The sequence below is a fragment of the Podarcis filfolensis genome, assembly GCF_964270895.1.
Source record: "Podarcis filfolensis genome assembly, chromosome: 16".
In the NCBI taxonomy this organism is placed as follows: Eukaryota; Metazoa; Chordata; class Lepidosauria; order Squamata; family Lacertidae; genus Podarcis; species Podarcis filfolensis.
Genome location: NC_139620.1, coordinates 14,484,994 through 14,498,013, shown reverse-complemented (window position 1 = coordinate 14,498,013; position 13,020 = coordinate 14,484,994). Strand labels below are relative to the sequence as shown.

General features: G+C 51.6%; 1 protein-coding gene across 1 annotated transcript in view; it reads right to left on the bottom strand.

The window, feature by feature from the left end:
• The window catches only part of MAP4K2 (mitogen-activated protein kinase kinase kinase kinase 2), a gene marked incomplete at its 5' end in the record, with an annotated part of 36,436 nt that extends 25,252 nt beyond the window's left edge, over positions 1–11,184 (bottom strand). The window contains 5 exons of the mRNA XM_083592007.1: positions 1,392–1,447; positions 3,446–3,510; positions 4,104–4,194; positions 5,301–5,358; positions 10,837–11,184. Coding sequence (XP_083448133.1) covers positions 1,392–1,447; positions 3,446–3,510; positions 4,104–4,194; positions 5,301–5,358; positions 10,837–11,184 — 618 coding nt within the window. The remainder of the gene's footprint in view (positions 1–1,391; positions 1,448–3,445; positions 3,511–4,103; positions 4,195–5,300; positions 5,359–10,836) is intronic.
• Between the last annotated feature and the right edge of the window lie 1,836 nt (positions 11,185–13,020).

Below are 13,020 nucleotides of genomic sequence, written 5' to 3'. Positions count from 1 at the left end.
CCAAGTGTCCCTGTTTCCCAGGGACAGTCCCAGATTTACAGAAGCACGCCCCTGGTTTCTGATTTGATCCCGGAATATCCCACTTTTCCTTAGGATGCCCTTATTTTCACCGGAGAAATGCTGGAGGGTATGGAGTTATGCAACCCCTGAGCCAAGGAGATAAGTAACGATGCAACCTTTAGAGGAAATCTGAAGGCAGCCCTGCATAAAGAAGTTTTTAAATGTTTTGTTATATTTTGATATATGTTGGAAGCCGCCCAGAGTGGCTGGGGCAACCCAGTCAGATGGGCAGGGTATAAATAATAAAATTCCTATCATTACGGTATAGGACGTCCCTATTTTCATTGGATTAGTGTTGGCGGGTACACGCATAATTTGGTAAATCTCTGTTGTATGTTTTGCACCAATCTTCTTTCTTCCAAACTAAAAACTCCCCAGACGTTGCAGCCTTTCGTTCCAGAGATTCAGTCCAGACACACACAAAGAGCTAGTGACCTACATTCCACTCCCTGCCATTGTAGCAGTTTCTCTCAGCTGCAGGAAGGCAGGAAAAGAACAGAGCAGCCAGCGGGAAAATGGGGCTTCCTGTCAAAGGTGTGGAGCGTCCATCTGTATGATGCCGCAGAGTCACAGAGCAGGAGGGAAATGAGGGCAGAAGCCACGGGGCTTGGTTTGGATAAAGAGAAATGGAAAGCCTGTGAGGGGGATCTTTCCCAGAAAGCCTCTTCCTAGTTCTGGATTGCCAAAAAGCCAGTTGTGGTGTACACAGTGAAGAAATGGGGGACACACACACAAAAAAACCACTCCGTACATGCTCAAGGGACCTCTTAAACCAGGGGTTAGCAAACTTTTTCAGCAGGGGGCTGCCGGTCCACTGTCCCTCAGACCTTGTGGGGGGCCAGACTATATTTTGGAAGAATAAGGGAACAAATTCCTATGCCCCACAAATAACCCAGAGATGCATTTTAAATGAAAGGACACCTTCTACTCATGTAAAAACACACTGATTCCCAGACCATCCGCGGGCCGGATTTAGAAGGCGGTTGGGCCAGATCCGGCCCCCGGGCCTTAGTTTGCCTACCCATGTCTTACACCATGCGTGTTTCTTATGCTGCAGATCCAAACCTAGCACCGAGTTCCAATTAAGCTCCGAAGGCGCCTCTCTCGACAACCCTACATTTTTGCAACCACACCTGAGCTGGGAGGGGAGACGGAATAAGCAGGCAGAGACTGACTCCTGCCCCGGGTGCAGACACGGGGCACTCTGGCACTTCACACACACCTGCTCACTCTGGCTTTTGTTGGCACCGAATAAAAAGAAAGCTGGCTGCCCACACCCACCTGGCACGGGTCTGAACGTGCTGCAAGCTCAGCCCTGCCCACCCACTCACCTGGAGGGTCTCCCGGCAGACGTAGGCGATCTGCTTCTCCGAGAGGGGACCAGTGGCTGGAGGCGAGAAGCAGAAAAGGTGAGTCAATTGCATCTCGTGTCGCCTGCCACCCCAACGCTAATAAAAGCAAGTTTTTGCCTATGTAGACTTGGCAATTGTGCTTCTCCGAGCAGAACTCTGCAGGCGGGCTTTGCTTATTAAGGTGAAATTTAAAGCTAGGAGAGAGAATTGTGTCTGGGAATGAGGGAGATGGCTGTTTTGACTCGGGGGGGGCGCAGGGCTGCTCCTCAATTACACAGCGCTGCTTAGGAGAGATGGGCTTATGGCCTTGTCTGCTTGTGCTTCTGCCTCTGCAACACGTGGCTTGGCTTCCTTTCATGAGCCGTCTCAAGCGACGGCCCTGCAGGGCTCACCACTCTCTGCCTTCAGGACCTGGGAGGGGTCTGGTTACTGGTTGGGCTCCAGAGTGTGTGGGGGTGGGGATGGCATCTTCGGTTTAAACTCTTGCAGGATGAAGGGTAAGAATGCCAGCTGCCAACCCCGTGAAATAAACAGTCCACAGTGCCCTCCTCCGAGAGGGGAGGAAGCAGGTGATATTGTGTCTGTCTGTTCGTCTACTCCCCCCCACCGCGTTAATTGTTTTCCTAGGCCCCAATTCCTCTCAGAATCTCCTCAGGCCAAACTTCCCTGGAAGGCCTAGCAGAGCCGTTGGGCTTCACAGCCACCAGGAGCTTCTTTCCACACTTTATGGCATCTCTTATAAATTCTGCTGGACATGGAGACGGGAGGCTGAGCAGAGGCTGCTCTCCCACCTCATAAGTAAACCAACTGCAAGGAGCCAAAAGGGGAAGTAAAACCCACCAGAAGCAAAGTACCGGTTACGACAGACCGGCGGCAGGATGGTTTCCTATTTTGTCAAGGGGTGTGTGTGTGTGTGTGTGTTCTCCTCGTGTCTACGACGACAACAAAAGCAGGCAGAATAGAAAGCAGGGGTGAAGGGGAGCAGAGACCAGTTTCCGAGGGACAAACTGGACCCTAATGCAGACACCAACACTTCCAGGAGTTCTCCTTCTGGATCTCATGGCAGTGGGGCTGATTTTTATCAGGGGGAGAGGAGCAGGGGAGGAAAGAGTTAAACGTCCCCATGCACCCATGCAGGGGTGTTTTTTGGGGGGGGAGCAAGGAAAATGAAAGAAGAGGAGTGCTGAGGGACACCCTGAGCCTCTGGTCGACTTGGGTCCTCATGCCCAGCCAGAGAGTTGTGCAAAAACGGTGGGGTGGATCCAACGTCAGCTCTGCTCAGAGTAGATCTGTTGTAACAAATGACCAACTTGGATCTGTCCGTTTCAACATGTCTGCTCTGAGTAGAACTGCGCTGGATGTAACCCATTTTCCCCAGCAGTGAAGCTCCAGGAATACACCCACACTGTGAGCACAACATTGTCCACACTAGGTGAAGGAAGCCTTTTTCAACCTGAGGGCCACATTCCCTCCTAAGCAGCCTTCCAGGGGCCACATGCACACACTCCCCTGCCTCCAAAGCCACCCAGGAAGGGGCAGGGGAGGCAAGGGGGAGAGGGAGCGGTTGATGTACAGCCCACAGACTGGCATTTTCTCCATCCCTGGGGCTACAGTCTGGCTGAGCCCGAGCTACTTTGCCAGCCCTCCCTAGAGATGCTGCTGGGGATTCATCCTGGGGCATTTTGCAGGCAAAGCTGGTGCTCAGTCACTGAGCAAGGACCCTTCTCCTAGACCCTGGGGTTGGTGCTCAACTCTCTCTCTTTCAAAGAACACAATAAAAGTTGGAGGAGGGGGAGAGTCCGAAGGGAAGGGCATCTAAGTGTGGAAAAGAAAGACAATATGCCCAGTTCATGTGCCTCGCCAGTGTCCTTCCTTCCTTCAGCCCATCTCCAGTTCTGCAAAGCAATGCAAGTCTGGGAGGGGCCAGATATCAGCGGCAAGAACATCTGCTCTACATGAAGGTCCCAGGTTTAAGCCTTGCTGGTATCTCCAGTTCAGAGGAGGACCAAGGAGCAAAGCAGGTAGAAACTCACTGTGGTAGATCTCCTGAAGGGATCCCCCTCCACAGTATTCCATACAGATCCACAGGCGTTCATTCCTAAAGGGAGAAGAAAGAAGATTGTGGGAATGGCCCCCTTCCTCTTTCTCCCACCTGCCACCCTTTGAAGGGGCACCCAAAGGAATATCTTGCCCTGAGGCAACAAGAAAACTGATCTCCTGAAGGGCTCCCCCGGAATATTCCACTCAGACCCCATAAGCATCCATTCCCAAGACACACACAAAAAGGAAACGTCACCACAGAGCCAGCTAATTCCATCCACGAGGCCTGAAATATTTCTCTTTGGGCAAGGAATTCTGGATGAGTTCAGTTTCTACACTCTGAGGGCCCAAGGTGACTCCTGCTTAATTTCAACTCAAGCATAGCCTATAAAATACGTGGTTGATTTTTCTGCCTCTGACAGCCCTAGATAGGAAAATAAAGTCCTCCACAGGTGCATTCTTCATTTGGAAAGAAGGCAATTCCATCCCACCAAGTCTGACTCCATCCATGCCAAATACCAGGGACCAAGTGTCAAGCATCAAACCTGCCACTCCACAATTCTGACTACGCTTTCGCAACCATATCACTACACCTCAACGGCCCTACCCTCCTGATTCCACTCCTTTTTCCAAAGCGTCCGAGCCTCTCACCTGAGGTAGCTGCCGAAATAGGCCACCACGTTGGGGTGGCGGCAATCCCGGAGCGTGGTGATCTCCTGCTGTATGGATCCGATGTCATCCCCTGAGGAGAGGAAGCAGGACAAACTGTTTCCTTTGCTCCAAAAGGGCCTCTCTGTCACTACCGCCCTTTATCTGACAGTTTCAAATTCCAAAGCCTTCTAAAAATCCACATGGTGTGCGTGACACACCTGGGGAGCTGGCTACCAGTACCGCTGTTTCAGACATTACAGGTAGGTAACGTCAGATTTAAAAATAAAGGAACAAAAGCATGTTACGGTGTAATTTTAACACTTTTTTTTAATGACTGGTATATTAAATGTCTCTTTTAATAAGCATCCTGCTGTAGCACAATTAGACGTACTGCTGGATGTGTTTAATGGTTTTTGTACTTGCTTTAACTGGTGGGTGCAGTTGTTTAGAATTGTTTTTAAATGTTATACATTAATTTGGATCTTGTACCTGTACAGTGGTACCTCGGGTTAAGTACTTAATTCATTCTGGAGGTCTGTTCTTAACCTGAAACTGTTCTTAACCTGAAGCACCACTTTAGCTAATGGGACCTCCCGCTGCTGCCGCGCCGCCGGAGCACGATTTCTGTTCTTATCCTGAAGCAAAGTTCTTAACCTGAAGTAATATTTCTGGGTTAGTGGAGTCTGTAACCTGAAGCGTATGTAACCTGAAGCGTATGTAACCTGAGGTACCACTGTATTTGTATTTGTGGGCTGGGGTAAAACATTATCAGGTATCTTGACAGACGGGAGACATGCCACATCCCCCAAATTTCTGTTGTAGACCACCTCTTTCTGCGACACCTGTATGATGCTTTTGGGTGGTCCTTGGCTAAGGGGCTGGGCAATTTCTAAAGTCTTCACAAGTTCTCGCACACCTTTGTTCTGGGGCATCACCTCCTAACAAAACAGGGAGGGACTTCTGTTGCAACAGGAAAATTGGATCCTGCCTCCATCCATTCTCCTGTGACCAATAATGGACACAGGGGACACAGAGACTCTTGACAGAGAGTGGCGCTTAAATGCCAACCCCAATTTTTTCTATAAGTCTTGTGTACTGCCTCTGACCTAGCACATTTCCCAAACCATCCAACTAGTTCTGAAAGAAGACTTGTGAAGTCCACCTTGCTGAAGAAGCAGCCAGCCCAGCCCAGCTTACCTGGATCAAGCTTCACTATCTTAATGGCCGCCAGTTCCCCAGTCTCCGTGTCACGGGCCTGCAGGGGGCAAGGAGAGGAGGGGGGATAATCAGTCAAAAAGCGCCATTCGCCAAGGAGGGTCTGAACCCGCCCTTGCCCACAGCCTCAGGCAATTCCTGAGCCACCCGCCAACTGCTGCACTAGTTAGTGGCCTGACACACAAACATGTCACAACTAGCGCACCTCCTGGTGTGAACAAGCGGGACACCCCACCCCGCAAACAGCTTTGTTCTTCCACACAGAATTCACAGGAAATCCCCCCCCACTCCGCCCACCCCAGTTTGCCAAATTCCCATTGTCACGGTCATGACGCCAAAAAGTGAGGGCTGGTTGGAGATCTGCGTGCGTAAAACAATAATAAAATATAATAGTGTGTTCCAAGAAGTATCACCACTGAAAACAGCACCCCAGCCACACTCCGTAATTAACTAGAACAGGATCACACCAACAGGGCTATAAACCTTTTAAGGATACCTTTACTGGTGGGAGCGAAACAAAGTAGGCCAGGATGACACCTGTATGGAAGGCCCCATCTCTTGTTTCTGACACTCAGACTGATCTTTCGATTTGCAGAAGATATAACCAGTCCGTATATTTTTACAATGTTCCTTTAATCGTTACAATATCAGCTTTTAAAGCCCCTGCTAGAATGATTACAGAATTCTATTAAGACTCCTAGCAAGGCCCAGCTGGTCCCTGACCACGTGCAGAGTGCATATGTCTTGACACTGAATAACCACAGCCATTTAAGGAGTCATGGGCTGGAGGTCAAATGGCAAGAAGAGCATGCCCACCAGAGCCCCCTCTTTCGGAAGGAGCTCAGTCCTTTTAATCATCCTGTTGGCAGTGAGGCAACTTCCTGCCATCCTGGCCGAGCTGGGCTCCCCTAGCAGAAAGGGAGTGGCGCACGTCAAAAATCCTCGTGACAAGCTGGGGAGGAAAGAGACAGGGTGACCCCCTCTCTCTTGGACAAAGGCAGCTTCCTCCTCACAAAACAGGTGGCAAAAAAAAAAAAGCCATCAGCCATCGGGGAAGAGAGGCGGGAAGCCATGTTTCCAAAGGGACCCTCGTGATCTTAAAAGGCTCTTTGGGATTTCCACATCCTCTGCCTGGTCTGTTTAGTTTTGAAACTAAACTACCATTGAGAGAGAAGCCAGCCTGGTCTTGACAAAGAGGTGAGACAAGGCAGGGGACATTGCTGGGGTGTAACTTGGCGTCCTCTGCCAGAGGTGGCTGCCTCACTCTACCCAATGGTGGGGCTAGCCAGCCTTGCCCTCGTGAACCACTGAGGCCACATCTGAACTCAGTTCTGGAACACAAAAACTAAGAGTCGCAGTATCCTCTGTGCATGTGCAGAGTGCCTTTGCCACCAACTGGGGCCACAAGGGTCATCTAGTCCAATGCAGGAATCTTTTGCCCCATGTGTGGCTCAAACCCACAACTCAGGCTCTACCGCAAGGTTTCCCAAACTTGGGTCTCCAGCTGCTTGTGGACTACAATTCCCATCATCCCTGACCACTGGTTACTTCTCCCTCTCCTAATCTGCCCACACCCTTCTTTCCATCTCTCCAGGAGACCATTCAGAGGACCCTTGTCGCATTAGAGTTGTGGATGGGGCTCAGGCATCCCCACCAGGGCTCCTAGCCTGTTCCCACAACCCACCTCCGAGCTGTAAACAGAACCCAGAAGTCCTGGCTCCCAGTTGGAACCCATTCTGGCCTCAAGAATCTCAGGAAATGCCATGCTGGGGTCAGAACAATGTGCCTGACTCCAGGGCGCAAGGCAGGCTGCTGGATCAAGGCAGGGCTTGAATTTGGCGGGAGGGGAAGTGTAGCAGGAGCGCTGCTTCTCTCCAGGCTCCTGGGGGCCTACAGGAATGGAAAGACACCCCACCGCCCACCCACAGCAGCTTCTGAGGCAGGCTACCAGGAATCCAGTGTGAAGGTCAGAAATGGGACTCTGGGTGCAGCAATACCAAACCTTGGACAATGGCTCAGGCCCATTCAGGGTCAGGCATCCCCCTCCCTTGCAGCCCAAGGTAACTGAGTTTGGGGCAGGAGGACAGCCAGTGTGGCACTGTCTTAGATTCCTGCATTGTAGGGGGTTGGACTAGATGACCCGTGGGTCCCTCTTCCAACACTACGATTGTATGATTCCTAAAGGTCCTGGTTCAAGTCCCCACTCAGCCGTGATGCTCACCCAGGTGAGTCACTATCTTTCATGCTGACCTACCTTACAGGAGGGCCATGGAAATTAAAAAAAGGGTGCAGGGGAAGGAAGAATCCTGCATACTGTAGTGGCTGGTGCTCCCTGGAGCAATATCTCAAGTAATGCCTCTCTCCACATGAACCTACCCGGACCCTGAGATCATCATCTGAGGTCCTTTTCATGTGCCTCCTTCACAAGCAGTTTGGAGGGTGGCAACACGAGAACGGGCCTTTTCTGCAGTGGCTCCCCATTTGTGGAATGCCCTCCCTAGGGAGGATCGCCTGGCACCTTCATTGTACACCTTCAGGCGCCAGGAGAAAACGTTTCTCTTCAACCAGGCCTTTGGCTGATTGACGTCCAATGCCCTTTTAAAATGTGTTGTGGAAAAGGGGATTATTGGGCTGTCTTTGTTCTTATTTTTATTATGTATTTTATCTTTTTTTATATTGTAATTTCTCGTTGCGAACCTCCCAGAGATCTACGGGTATGGGGCGGTATGTAAATTTATTAACAATGATAGTAATAGGCACATCAATACATATCAAAGGGGGAGAAAGCATTTCTGCAGAGTTTAGAACGTGGTTTGACATGTGGTAACCCACAGCTGTCTGGTCCCACAAATGCTTTTCTACAGCTGGCACCCAGGTCAATCTGACTTGGTTGCCATGGAAGGGTAAGTAGGTGGACGAACGACACTGCCACTCAGCAAGGGGTTGAGCTAGATGACCTCTGGCTCCCTCTCCACCTCCATTAAGGGAGCACAACATTATCCAATGGGATGTCCGGACAGGAAGGGCATCATGTGGGGAGAGGGGGGAAGGCAGCCTTCACCCAAATGGCACCCCTCCAGATGTTTTGTAGTTATACCCCCATCAGCCCCAGCAAGCAGGGATGGGAGTTGTAGTCCAAAACAGCTGGAGACCATCAGGTCAGTCAGGGCCTGCTTGTCCCAAATACCTCTGTCAGGAGCTTGAAGGAGGCATCCCAACGTCCTGATAATTTTTGTTAATACAGTGCTACCTCGGGTTAAGTACTTAATTCGTTCCGGAGGTCCGTACTTAACCTGAAGCTGTTCTTAACCTGAAGCACCACTTTAGCTGGGGGCCTCCTGCTGCCGCCGCGCCGCCGGAGCCCAATTTCTGTTCTCATCCTGAAGCAAAGTTCTTAACCTGAAGCACTATTTCTGGGTTAGCGGAGTCTGTAACCTGAAGCGTATGTAACCTGAAGCGTATGTAAGCTGAGGTACCACTGTACTACAGTGGTAGTATTCGCCGCTACCGCGCATGTGCATGACGACATTTTGAGCGTCTGCGCATGCATGAGCAGCGAAACCTGGAAGTAATGCGCTCCGTTACTTCCGGGTTGACGCGGAGCGCAACTCGAACGCACTCAACCTGAATTCAACTTGAGGTATGACTGTACTGATAATGTCATCCTCATCATCCCACTCACTATTTTGCAAATGAACAGAAGGCAGTTCATATAAAATCAGCATGACACACACACAAAAGGCAGACCAACAGCCAACTTTACAACAAGATAAACAACAGCTAAAACAACCAGCCATTAAAAACAGCAGCAGACTCATCACCAAAGAATATTTTTGTTATGACTGCTAGGGCATACTATGGACTGCCAAAACAGGGGCAAGACAACGTGACGCCCCCTAGATGTTTTATGGACTCCCATCAGCCTGCGTGCCCAACAATCTGGGGTGATGGGAGTCCAACAATCCCTTGAGGGCCCCATAGGAGCTCAGAAGGGAAGCCCACCGTCCTCTTTGCAGTGTCCAATAACCTCTTCCATGATGCTGTGCAAAGAAACTGTACACAATCTGATGTATATATATCTCAAATAACTAATAGGAATTATACAGGAAAGTATGAGAGCTAAAGGGTTTGAGGACTAGCAACCTGCGGGAGCTTATTGGCAAGGTTTCTGTCCATGAGCAGCCCAGTTTTAAGCAGGTCTCTCAAGTCTCTGCTGGATTGCTGGACATGCGAACGCCCCAATGCCACCATTGAAGGCAGCAAATCTCTGCCACCTGCAACACAGCCACCAACCTGGAGGAGAAACATTCCCCCCCCCCAATCCCAAAGCAATTTGTACTGCAACAAAAACTGAATTATAACCATTGTATAAATGGGAGGGGTACAGAATGCAAAGAGATGCTTACAGTCAGATGACATGCAGGGAGTAAAAGCCTGGGTGCTGGATCAGACCGAAGGGGGCCCCTCAAATCCAGCACCCCAACTGCCTCTGGGAAGTGGAACAGGCAAGCCATCTCCTGCCAGGGCAGCACCAATCCTGAGCAGCAGCCAGCGCCAGGCACGTGCCTCTGCCATCAGCACTGATTAGGCCAAGTCCCTTCCTTTTAAAGCTCACAGAAGTGGCGATGGGGGGAAATCCCATCGCTCAATTATGTGCAGCGGAAGAAATATTCTACTAGGTGGAAGGAGGTGCCCAGCTCCCACTCTCCTGGCTGAAGGGTGCTGTGCAAAAGACGCAGGAGGACAGACACCCGGCCTGGGTGGGCCTCACTCAACAAGAGCCACCAAAACTCCCAGGACACAAAAAGGCTTGCTCCCGCTCCCTGTCCTTACATCACCCTCTGACTTGGGGGGCGACTGGGTGATCCGGCATCTAGAAGGGGACTGTGTCTCCAGCCGCAACAGCATCCCTGGAAGGTAGGCTCACTCTCTACTCCCAGAGCACCCAGCTTGATCTGTCTTGATCTTGCCAGTCTCCCTGCCAGCCAATAGCAGCCCGCTTGGTCCTCTGGGACCCCAAGGCCATCAGCTGGGTGGCAGTCCAGTCAGGCCAGCGTCCCGCAACGGCCAAAGGGGGGGGGCGTTGAGGATGGTGGTGGAGGTGCAGCAGGAGCTCCAAAGGGAGGGGGGCGTCCCGAGAGGGAGCGCCCCCCTCGCTGACATCCTACCCAAGACGCACCTACAAGCTTCTGACCCACGAACCTGACATGAACACCGGACACCCCCCCCAAGTCAACCCCGCACGCCCAGTCTCTCCCTAAAAGGGCTCCCCGCTCTCGGGGGTTTGGAGGGGGACACCCAGACAGGAACCCGCGTCCGGGTCCCGCGGCCCCCACCCGGGCCAGGAGTCCCTGACGCTGGGGGTGGAGTCTCCCCCTCAGGGAGAGAAGGAGGACGACCCAGGCGTCCCGGTGCCTCCCCCCGCCCCGGGCCCCCCACCCCACCCCTGGCGCGCTTTCTCCCTCCCAAGGAACCCAGGCGTCCGGTTCCCCCCCTCCCCCTTCCCCGCCTGGCGCACCTTGTAGACATCGCCGTAGGTGCCGGAGCCGATGCGCTGGACCAGCTCGTAGCGCCGGCGCGGGTCCTGCAAGGAGACGTCGCGCAAGGCGCCGCTCATCCTCCCGCCCTCCCTGCCCGGCCGCCGGAGCCCGAGCCAGGGCCGGCGCGGAACAGCAGCAGCAGCAGCGGGAGCAGGAGCTGCCCGGGCGGCAGCGGAGGAGGAGGAGGCGCCGCCTTCGGGGCGGGGCGGAGAAGCGGCCTCTGGGGAGGGCAGGAAGGAGGCGCCGCCCACTTCCCCCGCGACGATGGTTCCCAGAGTCGCGGCAAGGGGGCGCCCTCGCTCCCGGACTCGGGCGCCTCTGGGCATGTGCAGAGCGCCACCGGGAGGTCTTGCTCCTCAGCAAAACAAAACTGTAGACCACTGTTCGCCAACAGGGTGCTGCTGGTGGGAGTCCGAAACCTCTGAAGGGCGCCACGTTGGCAAAGGCTATACTATATAAATACACACCCGCGCGCACATAGACCTTCGGGGCCCCAGCGCAGCCTCTCCGGCGGCAGGCACCTGTTTAAGGAAATCTTGCCCAGCTGATCATATGAATTATGACTGCTTAATCCATCAGGGGAATTATCATTCATTTGCATATGAATTAAGATAGCTTTGACAGGAAAAACGAAGCAAGCATAATTTTATAAACCTCTTATCATGTTACCGCCTTTCCTCTAAACCAAAGGATGTCAAATGCTGCAACCTTTCCTCAATAGGGCAGGTGCCTCACCACTTTGATCGTTTGGGTTCTGAACATTTTCCAACACTACAATTTCCTTCTTTGAAGTGAGGGGACCGTGCGCAGTATTTAAAACTCAGCTGAACCATAGATTTGTATAAGGCCATTATGATCCCCAGAATTTTATTTTCAATTCCTTTCCTAATAATCCCTTGCATGGAGTCTGCCTTTCTCACTGCCACCGCACTCAAGGTTGGCATCTTCATAAAACTATCACAACCCCAAGGTCTCGCCCCTTGTTCTCTTCTCCTGCATTGTAATGAGAACACTGAATACCAGCAACCAGGACTCGGTGATATATATATTGATATATCATCCAAAACCCATTTGTAGTCCATATTGTGATATCAGTTTCATAATTTTTGACCTGGTAATATATTGCAACTCGGGGTGTGTGCTACGCAAAAATCACAATGTTGGGGAAAACATGAAGCCAGGCAATGCCTCTGCACAGCTCTGTTCTTATTTCAGACATTGTGATGTATATATCAATATTTAGCTGGTAATATATGGCAATGTTGAAAACCAGATATCACCCAGCCCTGCTCAGGGCAAACACATAGTGGAAGGATTCAGGGGTTGCTCTAGCAGGTCCAGCTGTCCAGACTTCATGTTTCTCTATGCACTGGACCATTCTTTTTGAAAAATGGGGGTGTTCAGAGGCCTGGTTCCAGCTCCTGGCATAAGGAGCTATGTAAAGGCGTTTATGGCACTCCTTTCTTGCCCCTGGCAGTTGATGACACAGGCCGCCCAGACTCCAGGCTCTTTCCTCCAGAAGCAGTGACAGATGGACTCCTCCTCATGGTCTGCTCTGTATGGTGAAGATGCCAGCCCACAGACTCAGATCTTTTTGTGGTGCATGTGGGAAGAAGCGTCCTCTTCCAAGCAAGCACTTTCCATCTGCAGCTCTTCTGACAAACTGGGAACTCAGCCTGTTCTGGGCAGGATTGCCCCCCACATCAAAGATCAGGATGGTAGCATGGGTTTGCAACTAGATCAGGGGTCAGCATACTTTTTCAGCAGGGGGTCAGTCCACTGTCCCTCAGACCTTGTGGGGGGCCAGACTATATTTTGAAAATTAAAAAAAGAATGAATTCCTATGCTCCACAAATAACCCAGAGATGCATTTTAAATAAAAACACACATTCTGCTCATGTAAAAACACCAGGCAGGCCCCACAAATAACCCAAAGATGCATTTTAAATAAAAGGACACATTCTACTCATTTAAAAACACGCTGATTCCCGGACCATCCGCGGGTTGGATTTAGAAGGCAATTGGGCCGGATCCGGCCCCCGGGTCTTAGTTTGCCTACCCATGGTCTAGATCCAGCTGCATGGGTGGCTGATGGCTAAGTGATCCCCATATGCCTTGCATTTTACCAGCTTGGGCTGCTGTGCCAGCCCTGGGCTTTCATA